Raw genomic sequence first — 13996 nt, forward strand, 5'->3', positions numbered from 1 at the left:
GTCTTCACTTATTCTTTTTTTAATTTCTTCTAGATATATTTGCTTGCTTTTCCATTTTGCAATTCAGACATTTATGACTGTGGTTTTTCTCTTTCTATACATCAAGTATTAGTTGCAGATAATATCACTATAATTTATTGGCGATTTTATATGCGATTCATGATATTTTGGAACGTGAACAAATTGCTACAACAAAATGATACAGAAAATGCCGCCTAATTGATAAATTCATGTAACTATGCTTTCAACTTGGCATTTTTTTCCACTGTCAAACGCTTTTTTTCTCTTTGCAACTGTCTTTCTTTGGAATTCTGTTATCTGGTCATTAATGGCACGGATTTGCCCTTCAAGTTCTCGCTTCTTTCGCTTCAACGATTCCAACTGAACACCTACAGACTTCTCAAACACATCGACTTCCATGAAGTTTTCAACATTAGCTTCAGTTTCTGCTTTGACTTTTGAATTGTTGCGTTGGTTGTCTTGGAGAAGAGACTCTGCTTCTGCAAACAAATTGAAACCTGTTTCTTCCACAAGTTGAAACATTCATATAATTAAGTTTTTGGACTAAAATATGAACCTTCGAATTAGAATTGTTTTACCTGTACCACCATTTTCTTGGATTCCTACCACAGGAGAAGCAATATTTCTAATATTCCGCGACACCACTCGAACGATCTTTCCAATAAACTCATGTTCATACTCATTCCTGCCCAGTAGCCAATATGATCACAATTTTGTGCTAACTCAACATTTTCTACATTTATTTATCAAAATTTAATTTCTAATGTCATATCCAGAGGAATGATAGGGAGCAGCAACTTTTGTGATTTGTAGCCATCAAATAGTCATCAATGATGGTTTTAATAGTGTGAGATTGGTGTGAGATTTTATCGAATGGCTCACTTTTCTTTACTAGTTACATACTTGACAGAATTTAACAAAGTTGTTAGCCTCCTAAACTTTTCCTTATTAGATAGTAATATTAGGAAAACAAAAGAACAGTTATAACTTATTTTATTTAATATTTATTAATTATTATTAATACTAAATAAGATAAGTTTTTCTTGTTTTTGACTTTTTTTTTTTTTTGTTTCCAAATATTTCCGTTGATAAGGTACCCTTTGAAATGGAAGCCTGTTAAGTTAGCTGCCTGATGCAGAGCAGCCCTCCAATCTCGCAGTCTCTCTACATCACTGAACCTCTCCTCATGCTTAGCCAGTGCTTCCTCATAACTACCATGCTGATGTCGAACGTGAGGAGGATCCACGTTATAAAAAACCGGCAAAACACACTGGGAATGAGATTGAGAGCACTTCATGATCTTAACAAGTTCATCTAAGCAATAAGAAGAATAAGCATAGTTCTTCGAGAACACAAGTATAGCAATCTTGGACCCTTCAATTGCCTTGTCAAGTGTTCCTGAGATTTCATTCCCTCTATGAAGAGCCTCATCATCCATGAAGGTGTGGATTCCCTTGCCACAAAGAACATTGTAGAGATTGCCAGTGAAACCAAATCGAGTATCAGTACCTCTGAAGCTGAGGAACACATCGTATTTCCATCCATTGCTCGAGGAAGGAGCCAAAGAGGAGTAGGAAGCTTGTTCTTGGGACTCCAGTTCAATTGGATAATCACCAACACGTTTAATCACCCTTGACACTTGTTCAACAATTTTCTCAACAAATTCATATCCGTATCCATCCCTGCATAGTGTAAAAGAGCTTTATGCTTTAACTACTGCAAAAACAATGTCTACGTTTCTTATTCAATTCAACTTTTAGTGTCGATTTGGATGTATTTGCTATTAATTTTTTTCAATAAAATATTAAATTAGTATGGAGGTCCTATATTTTCACTTACATTCCCACGGATGAGTTTGTGATTTTAGGTCATCATTGATGATTTTAATAGTGTAAAATTTTATTTAACTAGAGTGAGACCCGCAAAATGTGCGGAGAGGTAGATTACTTATATTATAAATAGATTTTAATAAATATTATATTAAAAATATTTTAGAGAATATATTATAAATAGATTTTAAATTTATTTATTTTTAAAAAAGATATAAATTATTTATATTAGAGTTATACAAAACTGTATTTTCATTTTTTATCATTTTTCGATTTGCATTAATTGCTACGCTTTGTCTTTTTTTGCGGTTTTTTTTTTGTTTGCAAATAATTAAAAAAATGAATGAATGAAAATGAAAAACATATAAAAATGTTATATTAAATTTAAGAAATTTTTGACAATTAGTACGAGAAGTTAAGAAATGAAGAGTAGTAAGAGTCTTAATATATATAAGTTGTAGAATTTAAATATTTGTAACTGAAATTTTTTATAATTATTATTATTATGACACTTTTAATGTTTGTTTATTGCGTTTAATTAGTACTAGATGTTTCAATTGAATAATAATAGATAAGAGTTTTTTGTTTTAAATTTTTTTAAAATATTTTACTAAATAGTGATTAGTTGATTTTCATCTTTTGCCAAGTCATTAGAATTGCTGATGTGGCATCATTAGCAAAGAAAAGATGGCTTAAATTCATTGTGGAAAAAGTTAGTATCAACTTTTATATATTATAAATAGATGGTGTGAAATTACTTACTTTTCTTTTACTAGTTAAGTGCTGACCAAATTTTAATAAAAATACTGGCCCTAAACTTTTTCCATTCCCACGTGGTCCTCGCCACTTTTAAATTTTGTAAATAAATTTGTCTATATTTTTTTATTAAGTTTCTATAATTTAAGTGCCAACAAGTTATAATTTATTTGATATAGCCTTTTCTTCATCTAAAAGTCTCATATTTGAATCCTACTTCTAACTTAGAAAAAAAAAAACAGTTTTCATAATTTAAGTAACCGCGATTAGAGTTCAAATTTAGTACATACACTATATGATTTTTTTTATAATCATCTACTTGAATTTATTTTCTTTAAATAACTATTTATGCACAAGTATAAAATAGTTATTTTAATAGACATAACAATATATAATTAAATACTTATGTTAAACAATTTAAAAATAATCATGCATCAAAAACTAAAAAGGCTTTAAAAGTAAAAGTAAATAAGTTCTTATTAACTTTTATGGTAAATATATAAGACTTTATCTAACATAAAATAAATTAAACTCAAGAATATCCCAAACCATAAAAATGTTGGACTTATCAACTTCTATAATAATAGAGGTAGAATTGGCAATATGTAGGGTAGGGTAGACCCTAACCCTACCATCGGGTTGAAAATTTTATTAAAACTCTATCCTACTCTATCCGCGGGTTGAGAATCTCTCAACCCTAACTCTATCCGCATCCTAAAATTCTAAACTCTACCCTACCCGCAGAAATATCAAATTTTTTCAAAGTAAATATAAAATTCAATCATTTCGAATTTTATACATATTAATAACATAAAAAATAAAAAAATTAATGTTCTAAATTACTAAATTAACTAACTAATTTTAATGGTTGTTCATTTATTGTAAGTCATTACATAAGGGAATTAATTGCCAACTTTAAATAGAGGAGGATATTAAAAGGAGAAAGAAAAAAGAAGAATGTTTTAACATATTGAAAGCATGGTGGAATAATTCCAATAATTTCCATGGTTAAAAAACTTTATTTATTTTTATTGGGCCTTTACCTCGAACACTTACTTGTCATTTAGTTAATTTGTATTGTTCAAAGTATCTTTAAGAACTGACAAAAAAAAAGGTATCTTTAAGTCCATGTAAACCAAAAATTAATATGTGCACCGAAAACCGAATTGAATTAATCGAAATTCCATTATTTGATCAATTTGATTTAAATAAAAAATTGCAGGAAAATAGTTAAAAGTAAATAATCGATTGGTGATATTATTTTAAAAGATTAAATAAAATAACAAATAACTAATTTATTATTATTTAATTTAATCACAATTAAATATTTAAACTTTTAAACATTTAATTTCACATTATAATAAAGAAAAAGGAAAAAGAAAAACTGTAAGGAGGTACCCTTTAAAATGCAAGCCAGACAAGTTAGCTGCGTCAGCCATGGCAGTCCTCCATCTTTGCACTCTGTCCATGGCATGCTCAAACGTCCTTCCAGTCTTAGCCAGTGCCTCCTCGTAAATACCTTTCTGATGCCGCACGACGCTAGGATCGATGCCGTAAAACACTGGCAAAACAAACTGGCCATGACGCTGAGAGCACTCCATGATCTTCACTAGTTCGTTTAGGCAATAAGAAGATTCAGCATAGTTCTTAGAGAACACAAGAATCGCAATCCTGGACGCTTCAATTGCCTTCATAAGAGATGCGGAGATTTCATTCCCTCTGTGAATATCGCCAAAATCCATGAAGGCACGAATTCCCTTGTCACAGAGAGCTTTGTAGAGATAGCCTGTGAAACCGTAGCGAGTGTCAGGGCCTCTGAAGTTGAGGAACACATCGTATTCCCAATGCCAGGAAAAGGAAGAAGAAGAGTGGGATGGTTGCAGACCCATGAGAGCTTAGAAGGAAGCTTAGACAAGAGTTCAAACACTGATCACGCGCATATAAATCCGGTCAACCAATATAATTATATACATGAAAAGGTTTAAAGTTCGGTTCTTAGTGAATCTGAAAAAAAAAAAAAAAAGCTTTTAATTTCCTGTTAACCGTGTGGGCCAATGGTTTCTCGGTCAACCGTACCCTTGCGGGTGCTTCAATTAAATGAATTAGTCATCAGTTATGTAACTTCTTGGTATCTCTTGAAAAAAAAAAAAAGAAAAACAATCTATAATTAACTCTCTACTGAAAGAAGGTATATGACTGTCATATGGTAGTTGTTGATGACTGAAAATGACAGCAGAAAAATGTGGAGAATCAGATGTTCTTATTAGTGACTTTGTTCCTCTTCCCTGTACTGGTTGTTAGTTTAACTTTCTAGTTCTATCTCCTCATCATAGTCATGCAAATCATGAAGATTTTCCAAGAACACAACTATATTGGTAAAATATCTAGGAAATAGTGTAGGGAAAAACAACAGCTTGGCTTGTTTCATCATAATGAACAAGATAGTGTATGTTTTCCCTTGTTGTGTATCAGGTCTATTCTTAATATATAAAAGTAGATACATAAGTTTATCCACATTATTTTTAAAACATCTTTTTTTTTAATTAATGCCATGTCAGTAATATCGCTTACTTGATAAAATATTAGAATTAACCACTCAATTTTTGTCAAATCAACTATTATTTCCAAATTAACAAAAAAAAAAAACTACAAAAATTTGTAATAAAATTTGTAACCTACAAAGACATTCAATCCATATCCATATATTTATTTATTTATTTTTTACCAAAGATATGAGATTCTAATCCGCAACCTCTTAATTAAGTATGGGGAGACTATGCCATTTGAGCTATTACTCATTGGCATATCCATATATTTATTATATCTCACCATTATAAACAATACAATAAATTTATTGTTGAGTTTGGAAAACTCCAAATTAATATTTGTGATGACTAAACATTATTAAATAATTAACTACAAAATTATTAATTTGAATTTCATTGAACATATGTTAATCAATAATTTTGTGATGCAGTTTTCGATTGGGCCAAAAATAAAAATTCTGGTGCAAGCCCAAATCAAGATTGCATTCAGCCTTGATTAATGTTTCTTTGGTTATGAGGCAGAATTGATTGTTATATTAATTGGGCCAGAACGAGTTTTAATGCTACAAGCCCATGATTGTTTCTCATGCTTGATCCGAAAAAATTCATCAGGAAAGCAAATGTTATCATTTGCCTTATGTCCTTCATCGGATCTCATGGATAAAATATTTTTGGGCTAGTTGTGATTATTAATGTTACAAGCCCAAAATATAATTGCTTGAAGGCAAGCATGTTTGGTCCGAAACCATGAAGCAAAGAAAACAAAGCCTCATTTGTTTCCAACGGATCCAAGAATTTTACCATGCAATAAACTTCAAATTCACTCAATTATCATTAATAGCATGGGAACTATGAGAGAGAAAAGGAGTGACATGATTGATGTGCTCAAAGCTACACGCCACTCTAAGGGAAGTAAAAGCACTTTTTTCACTTGAATTAATTAACTCATTTGATTACTTTCCTTCCAAGTTTATTCTCTCTCATCTCTTTTCTTCTCTCTTTCGGTCATTAACGATGAAACCATGAAAGCAAAATGGAGCTACCAAAGTGAAGGAAGAACAAGCTACAAAACCATCACAATGATGGCAAGAAAACATAACAAAATAAAAGTATGCTGTGGCTGAGATATTCACCACTTATGGTAAGATATAGTGATGATATCTTAGCTTCTCCATACCAAAAAATGGATGAAGAAGATTCGGCCAGCAAGGAAGAGATTCTTGGAGGCATGGCTTGTCTTTGATTCTACTCAACCACCACAGGAAGTAGCTAGAGTGGCGAAGTGATGGTAGAGGCAGAGATTGAAGCAGATGAAGTCATCATCATCATGAAGCATCAAGGGCCAGAAATCCATCTTGGAGAGCAAGCCAAGGATGGAGAGCTTGGATTGATGAAGAGTGGTGACCAAGGAAGGACTAGAGGTAATTGCATGTTGGGTTTTGCATGGTTATCTCTTCTCTCTCTATGTGGCCGAACCGGTTCTGTTTCTTGAAGAAGAAGAAGTTGGCTTGGGTTTTGGCTTCAAAAGTGGAGGCATCCCTCTTCTATAAAAAGAGAGAACAGCCACTGTTTGGAGTAAGGAGAAAGTGTGAGAGTGCAAGGCACAGAGTTCTCAGAGCTACCTGAGCTAACAGATTTCTCTTCTCCTTCAATGTATTATGTTTTGTATTTTTCTGTTTAATTTTGTCATGTCTTGAGTCTCATGGAAAAAGGCAAATAGTGAGGTTTGTATGAAAAAGCCATAGAGCGGAAAAAGGCAGAGAGTGCAAAATTAAAAGAAAAAGCCATAGATGTCTTAGAGTTCCTTTGTTCATCTATGTTGTGTTTCATGATTCTGTGGGAATCTCCTTGTAAGTTGGGTTAGTACTTTACAGTCTGTAATCAAGAAGATTATAGTGAAATTCCATCATGGTTGTGATGGAGACTGGATGTAGGCTGCACTGCACTTAGCAGCTGAACCAGGATATATTTGGGTGTAATTTTCTCTCTTCTCTACTCCAATTCTGTTTCTATTGCACATGAGCTCAAACTGAAAAATATCTCATGCCAAGTGACGAGACAAAAAGAAAAGTCTCGTGCCAAGTGACGAGATAAAAATAAAAGTCTCGTGGCTAGGGACAAGACAAAAATCAAAAAGTCTCCTGAAGTTATCTCAAAGGCCTGCAAGTGTTACTAAGCAAAAAAGGGGGCTAAGATTCAACCCCCCCTTCTCTTAGCCACTGAAACCATCAATTGGTATTAAAGCTTGGTCTCAAAGAGATCAAGCTTTGCAGCTTGGAGTAAAGATCCTCATGGCAGAAAACAGTGACTCAAATGTGGTGTCCTACAATCTGACCGAAGGACAATCAAGCAACAGACCTCCTCTTTTCAATGGAAAAAATTATACTTATTGGAAGGAGAGAATGAAGATATTTGTGCAAGCAGTGGATTACAGACTGTGGAAGATCATCTTGGAAGGTCCTCAATATCCAACTATTACAAGTGCTGAGGGAGTTGTTTCTCTTAAACCTGAAGCAAGTTGGACGGATGAAGATAGAAAAAAGGTGGAGCTCAACGCCAAGGCCATCAATCTGCTCAACTGTGCTATCAGCTTTGAGGAGTACCGACGGGTATCACGTTGCACAACAGCAAAGGAAATCTGGGATAAACTCCTAGTTACTCATGAAGGAACAACCATTGTGAAAAAGACCAGGATTGATATGTTAAACAGAGAGTATGAAATGTTTGCAATGAAGGAAGGAGAATCTATTGATGAGATGTTTGAACGCTTCAACACCATCGTTGTTGGCTTGGATGCTATGGGAATCAAGTATCCTGAATCTGTGCTAGTGAGAAGAGTGTTGAGATGTCTCACAAAAGAGTGAGAAACAAAAGCTTTAATTATCTCTGAGAGTAGTGGTCTTGACTCTATGACCTATGATGATTTGAGAGGAAATTTACTTACTTTTGAAAATACCTACTTGAAAAAAGATTCAAAAAAGAAAGGAATAGCTTTTTCTTCTGTCACTAACCCTCTGGATGATGAATCCAGTGATAACTCATCTGAAAATGAATTTGTGTTATTTGCAAAAAAATTCAGGAAAATGGTGAAACTCAAAGGCAAAGGTGGCAGCTCAAGGAAAATGAAGAAAGACCTTAGCAAAGTAACTTGTTACAACTGCAAGGAAATGGGGCATTTCAAATCTGATTGTCCCAAGTTGAAGAAGGAAGAGAAGTCAAAAAGAGGAAAGAAGAAGGGACTGATGGCTTCATGGAAAGATTTGGAAAATGACTCGGATAATGATGATGAGGAATCCGAGACCAAGTCACAATCTTGTCTCATGGCAGATCACATAGATCAGGTAGTCTTTCATAATCCTAACACTGAAGATCTTTAGGTAGTCTTTCATAATCAAGAATTTGAACAACAAATCACCATTCTTAAAGCTGAAAACAGTTTTCTTAAAGAAAAAGTAAGGGAGGCCGAAACTGCTTGTGATCTTGTTGAAGAGAATAAGCAGTTAAAAGCCCAAATTAAGAGCTGTGAAAGTGATCATTCCATTCTTGCATATGTAGATTGTTCTAAAAGAAATAAGGAGTTGCTTAAAGAGGTTAAAAGGCTTAAGGAAGACTTAGCCAAATTCACCCAAAGTTCTGAAAATCTGAATCAAATCTTGGCTAGTCAAAAACCTCTTTATGACAAGGCTGGGTTGGGGTTTTTTAAATCTGCTGAAAAATCTCATTTTGAAAATTTTGCATCATATTCTAATGATACAAGATTTCAAGACCCCACCTACTTTAACAAAACAGCAACTCCAAGATTTTGTAGATTATGCAATCGAAGTGGACACTTTCCTATTCAATGTTTCTTTGGTGAAAGAATGATTGGTGATAAAGTCTGTAAAGTTGTTTTTGATTATAATGGCTTAGGGCATAAGAGATGGTCTAACGTGAAAGGATCCAAGAAAATTTGGATACCTAAGGTCACTTGAGCTTGTTTTGTAGGTGTGCCTAGCATCCAAACGAAAAGAAAACATGTGGTATATGGACAGCGGGTGCTCTAGGCATATGACCAGAAAGACAACCTTCTTCATAAAGCTTGATGAATATGATGGAGGACTTGTCACTTTTGGTGATGATGCGAAAGGAAAAATAGTGGCTGTTGGGAAAGTTGGTAAAAACTTTTCTTCTTGTATAAATGATGTTCTTCTTGTGAATGGCTTGAAACATAATTTACTTAGTGTTAGTCAACTGTGTGATTTAGGCTTTGAGGTTATTTTTAGGAAGTTTGTTTGTTTAGTTGTTTGTGAGAAAACTGGGGATATTTTATTTGAAGCTAAAAGATACAATAATGTGTATGGATTGACTCTTGAGGACCTAAAAGAACAAAATGTAACATGTTTTACATCCCTTGAATCTGAAAAATGGCTATGGCATAGAAAGTTGGGTCATGCAAGCATGTACCAAATTTCTAAGCTATTAAGAAAAATCTGGTTAGAGGAATTCCAAACATCAAATTTGATAAGGATCTTACTTGTGATGCTTGCCAATTGGGCAAACAAGTAAAATCCTCTTTTAAACCTAAAGATGGAATCTCAACCAAAAGGCCATTAGAGATGTTACATATTGATCTTTTTGGACCAACAAGAACTCAAAGTTTAGGAGGTAAACACTATGGTCTTGTGGTTGTAGATGATTACTCTAGATTTGGTTGGGTACTTTTCCTTGCTCCTAAAAATGATGCCTTTCATGCTTTCTCAACTCTTTGCAAGAAAATTCAAAATGAAAAAGATTTAAAAATTGCTCATTTGAGAATTGATCACGGAAGAGAATTTGAAAATCAAGACTTTGAAAAATTCTGTGATGACTTAGGAATTTCTCATAACTTTTCATGCCCTAGAACCCCCCAACAAAATGGGGTGGTTGAAAGAAGGAATAGGAGCCTTCAAGAGATGACTAGGGCTATGCTTTGTGAGAATGAGATTCCTAAATTTTTATGGGCTGAAGCTGTGAATACGGCTTGTTACATTTTGAATAGGACAATCATTAGAAAAGGGTTGAAGAAAACCCCTTATGAGCTATGGAAAGGAACCCCTCCAAATCTTAAGTACTTTCATGTTTTTGGATGCAAATGCTTTGTACTTAATAATAAAGAAAACCTTGGAAAATTTGATCCAAAATCTTATGAAGGAATGTTTGTTGGATATTCCACCACAAGCAAGGCCTATAGAGTTTATCTCAAGGAACATAGAACTATAGAGGAATCCATACATGTTACTTTTTGTGATTCTAACTTAATTCCCAGTGCTGTGATAGATAATGATTCAGATGGTGAAGAGGTTGGAACAAATAAAGAAAATCCCAAATCTGCTAAAAACGAAGAATCTGCCAGTCCAGTTTTGTCTCGTCAGATTGAAGGAGATATTTCCGTTTTATCTCCTGAGCAGACACGAGAAACTGAAACAGTGATACCACCAGAAACTCATCAAAGCTCAACACCACTTTGGAAGCCTAGAGAATGGAAGTCTATGAGGGGTTATCCTCATGACTTCATAATTGGTGATCCCTCTCAAGGAGTAACAACAAGATCCTCCACCAAAAGGCAATCCGAACCAAGCAACTTTGCCCTCTTGTCTCAAATGGAGCCCAACAATGTCAAACAAGCTCTTGAAGATCCATCTTGGGTCATTGCAATGCAAGAAGAGCTTGCTCAATTCGACAAGAATGAGGTTTGGACACTAGTACCTCATCCGGATGGTAAGAAAGTTACGGGTACTAAGTGGGTGTTTAAAAATAAACTTGGTGAAGATGGACAAGTTGTTCGTAACAAGGCTAGATTAGTGGCCCAAGGTTACGATCAAGAAGAGGGTATAGATTTTGATGAGTCTTTTGCTCCGATGGCTAGAATGGAAGCAATTAGGTTGCTTCTTGCCTATGCTGCCCATAAGGGTTTCAAAATGTTTCAAATGGATGTTAAATGTGCTTTCCTTAATGGCTTTATTGATAGAGAAGTGTATGTGACACAACCCCCCGGTTTTGAATATAAAGATTTTCCAAATGATGTTTTTAAACGATCAAAGGCTCTTTATGGCCTTAGGCAAGCTCCAAGAGCTTGGTATGAAAGGCTTAGTGCCTTCCTATTGGAAAACCACTTTCAAAGGGGAACCACCGACACAACTTTATTCATTAAAGCATTTAATAATGATATTCTCCTAGTTCAAGTTTATGTGGATGACATAGTATTTGGTTCGGCCAATGAGTCCTTGTGTGAAGAGTTTGGAAAACTCATGACTAGTGAGTTTGAGATGAGTTTAATGGGAGAGCTTACTTTCTTTCTTGGCCTCCAAGTTAAAAAAACTCCTAGTGGTACCTTTGTTCACCAAGGAAAGTATGCAAAAGAACTCATCAAAAAATTTGGCCTAGAAAATTCCAAATCAATGGGTACACCAATGCATCCTAACACAAAACTTGAAAAGGATGATGATGGCCAAGATGTGGATGAAACAAGGTATAGGGAAATGATAGGTTCACTCATGTACCTTACCTCCTCTAGACTGGATATTGTTCAAAGTGTGGGTGTATGCTCAAGGTTTCAATCTCACCCAAAAGAATCTCATCTTACGGCTGTTAAACGCATCATTAGATACATTAAGGGAACTTGTGATTATGGCTTGTGGTATCCTAAATCTGATGACTTTTGTGCAGTAGGGTTTTGTGATGCAGATTATGCGGGAGATAGAGTGGATAGACGGAGCATATCGGGCATGTGTTACTTCCTTGGAAGCTCACTCAACATGTGGTCAAGCAAGAAGCAAGCCACAGTGGCTTTATCCACAGCTGAAGCTGAATACATTTCGGCATCTGCATGTTGCTCTCAATTAATTTGGTTAAAAACGCAATTGGAAGATTACAAATTAAAAATCAATAGTATTCCCTTATTTTGTGATAATATGAGTGCTATAAACATATCAAAAAATCCTGTTCTGTACTCAAGAACTAAGCACATTGAGATAAAATATCATTTTATTAGAGAACATGTGCAAAATGGTACTATTGATATTCAATTTGTAAAATCTGAAGACCAAATTGCTGATATTTTTACAAAACCCCTCTGTGAAGACAGATTCTGTACATTGAGAAAAAGTTTGGGAATGTTTGATTTAAGCTCTATTGATAACTTGTGAATATTTGACTCTGTTCAGTTTTGTCTCGTAGGTTTGGACGAGATAAAAATGAGGGCATGATGGAAGAGCTATAATGAGGGGGGAGGCAATGCAGAATTTAAGTTTCATGGGCCCCACCAAATATCTTTTGACCCCACCATGACAGTTTTGTTAGTTCCTCATTTTTTGAAAAATAAAATCACAAAATTCCTTAGTTGTCTTATCAAATCTTGTTGGAAGAAGCATGTTGTCAAATCAAATCTTTCCTTCCAACTAATCCCTTGATTCAAGGAAACTCCCTTTTTTCAGTTTTTGAAAAACTTCCCTGGTTAATAACCGCGCCATTAATGGTTAATAACTCCCTCCACTATCTCTCTCTACTCCATATTTATTGCACCACTAACCTCCCTTCTCCCTCACATCTTTCGACCCTCCTCACCCTTTCATATTCAACTTCTCCACTCTCCCAACCATGAAAAAGAAAACTGCCCCCAGGAAAAGTGAAAGGATCCTATTTTCTCAAAAACTGTCCACTCCACAATCTCATACTCACATCCATATTCACTCTACATCATCATCATCACCCTCACCTCCCTCAAAGCAAACCGACACCATGAGAAGGAAGGTCATTGCCACGAAAACCTCTTCAAGAAAGAAGAAAGGAAAAGGTCCCATGGAAGAAGAAGAAGAGTCTCACACATCACCCATTCCGTCTCCACCACCTTCACCACCGAAGAGATCCACTCCCCATGCATCCGGAAAGAGCTCTCAAAAGGCCAAGGGTTTCGTGCTTCATGAGACCAGAGAACCCACGAACCTTGGTTCAATGGATTTCAAGAATAAGTTTCACAAACCACACTCACATTTTGATCCTTCAAGGTTCTCTACGTGTGCTTTCTATGAATTCCACAAAGAGGTTTTAGAAAAGCGACATCTGTGCCCCCTCTTACTTAGTGAATCTCGAATCTCTGGCCTCCAAAGGAATCAATCTACAGCCCCTGTTTGATAGTCTCAAATGGTCATCATTGCTCCTTATTCACAAAATGGTTTACCCAGGATTGGTGAGACAATTTTATGCGAATCTGAGATTTATTGATGGAAGCCTTCACTCCTACGTGAAACGTGTGCACATTACTCTGAATTATGAGACCATTGCTTCTGCCCTTGGATACATTGATGAAGGGCCGAAGGTTTACATGAGTGATAAATGGGATCCACACGATGGGGTAACATACAAGCAAGTTCTTCATCAAATCTGTGAAAATCTGTCTAGCCTGGACGGAACTGTTCCTACTCACAAGGCTTTGGGTCCAACCAACTCCTGCTGCACCGCATCATAACTCACATTCTCACTCCTCAAAGTGGTTCTTATAACAGGGTAACCGTATCTGACTGCCTCATAATATTTGCTCTTGTTACTTCATCTTCCATTTTATTTAGTTATCTTATGATTAGACATATGTGAGAGTCTGTAAAGAGTACAAAAAAGGCTAATTTACCTTATGGAATGTTTCTCACATGCATTTTTGAGTACTTTAAGGTAGATTTAACAAATGAGGATGTAGAGAACAAGGTTTCGATGATCAAAGGAGGCGGGGCTGTTAAAAGGGGAAAGAAATCTATGGCATCTGATGATGACTTTGAGAGCTGGCCAGAATCCTCAAAGGCGACCGATTCCCTAAGAAACATTCTCACAGAATTC

The 13996-nt window shown here is 35.2% G+C and overlaps 1 protein-coding gene across 3 annotated transcripts; it reads right to left on the bottom strand.

Moving 5' to 3' along the window:
* Window positions 1-112: 112 nt before the first annotated feature.
* LOC148566288 (uncharacterized) lies at window positions 113-4549 on the bottom strand. Of its 3 annotated transcripts, none has more exons than XM_088486249.1 (4): window positions 4005-4549; window positions 1119-1703; window positions 600-706; window positions 113-494 (listed from the first exon to the last, which is right to left on the bottom strand). In XM_088486249.1, exons 1-4 carry the CDS (start codon window positions 4493-4495, stop codon window positions 229-231), a joined length of 1449 nt encoding a protein of 482 aa, XP_088342375.1. In that variant the 5' UTR covers window positions 4496-4549; the 3' UTR covers window positions 113-228. The 3 variants fall into 3 exon arrangements, with proteins under 3 accessions (XP_088342375.1, XP_088342374.1, XP_088342373.1); XM_088486248.1 differs by having other exon boundaries at window positions 113-500; XM_088486247.1 differs by having other exon boundaries at window positions 113-518.
* Window positions 4550-13996: the final 9447 nt, after the last annotated feature.

The sequence above is a fragment of the Arachis ipaensis genome, chromosome B5, assembly GCF_059453495.1.
Source record: "Arachis ipaensis isolate K30076 ecotype BB chromosome B5, ASM5945349v1, whole genome shotgun sequence".
Lineage (NCBI taxonomy): Eukaryota > Viridiplantae > Streptophyta > Magnoliopsida > Fabales > Fabaceae > Arachis > Arachis ipaensis.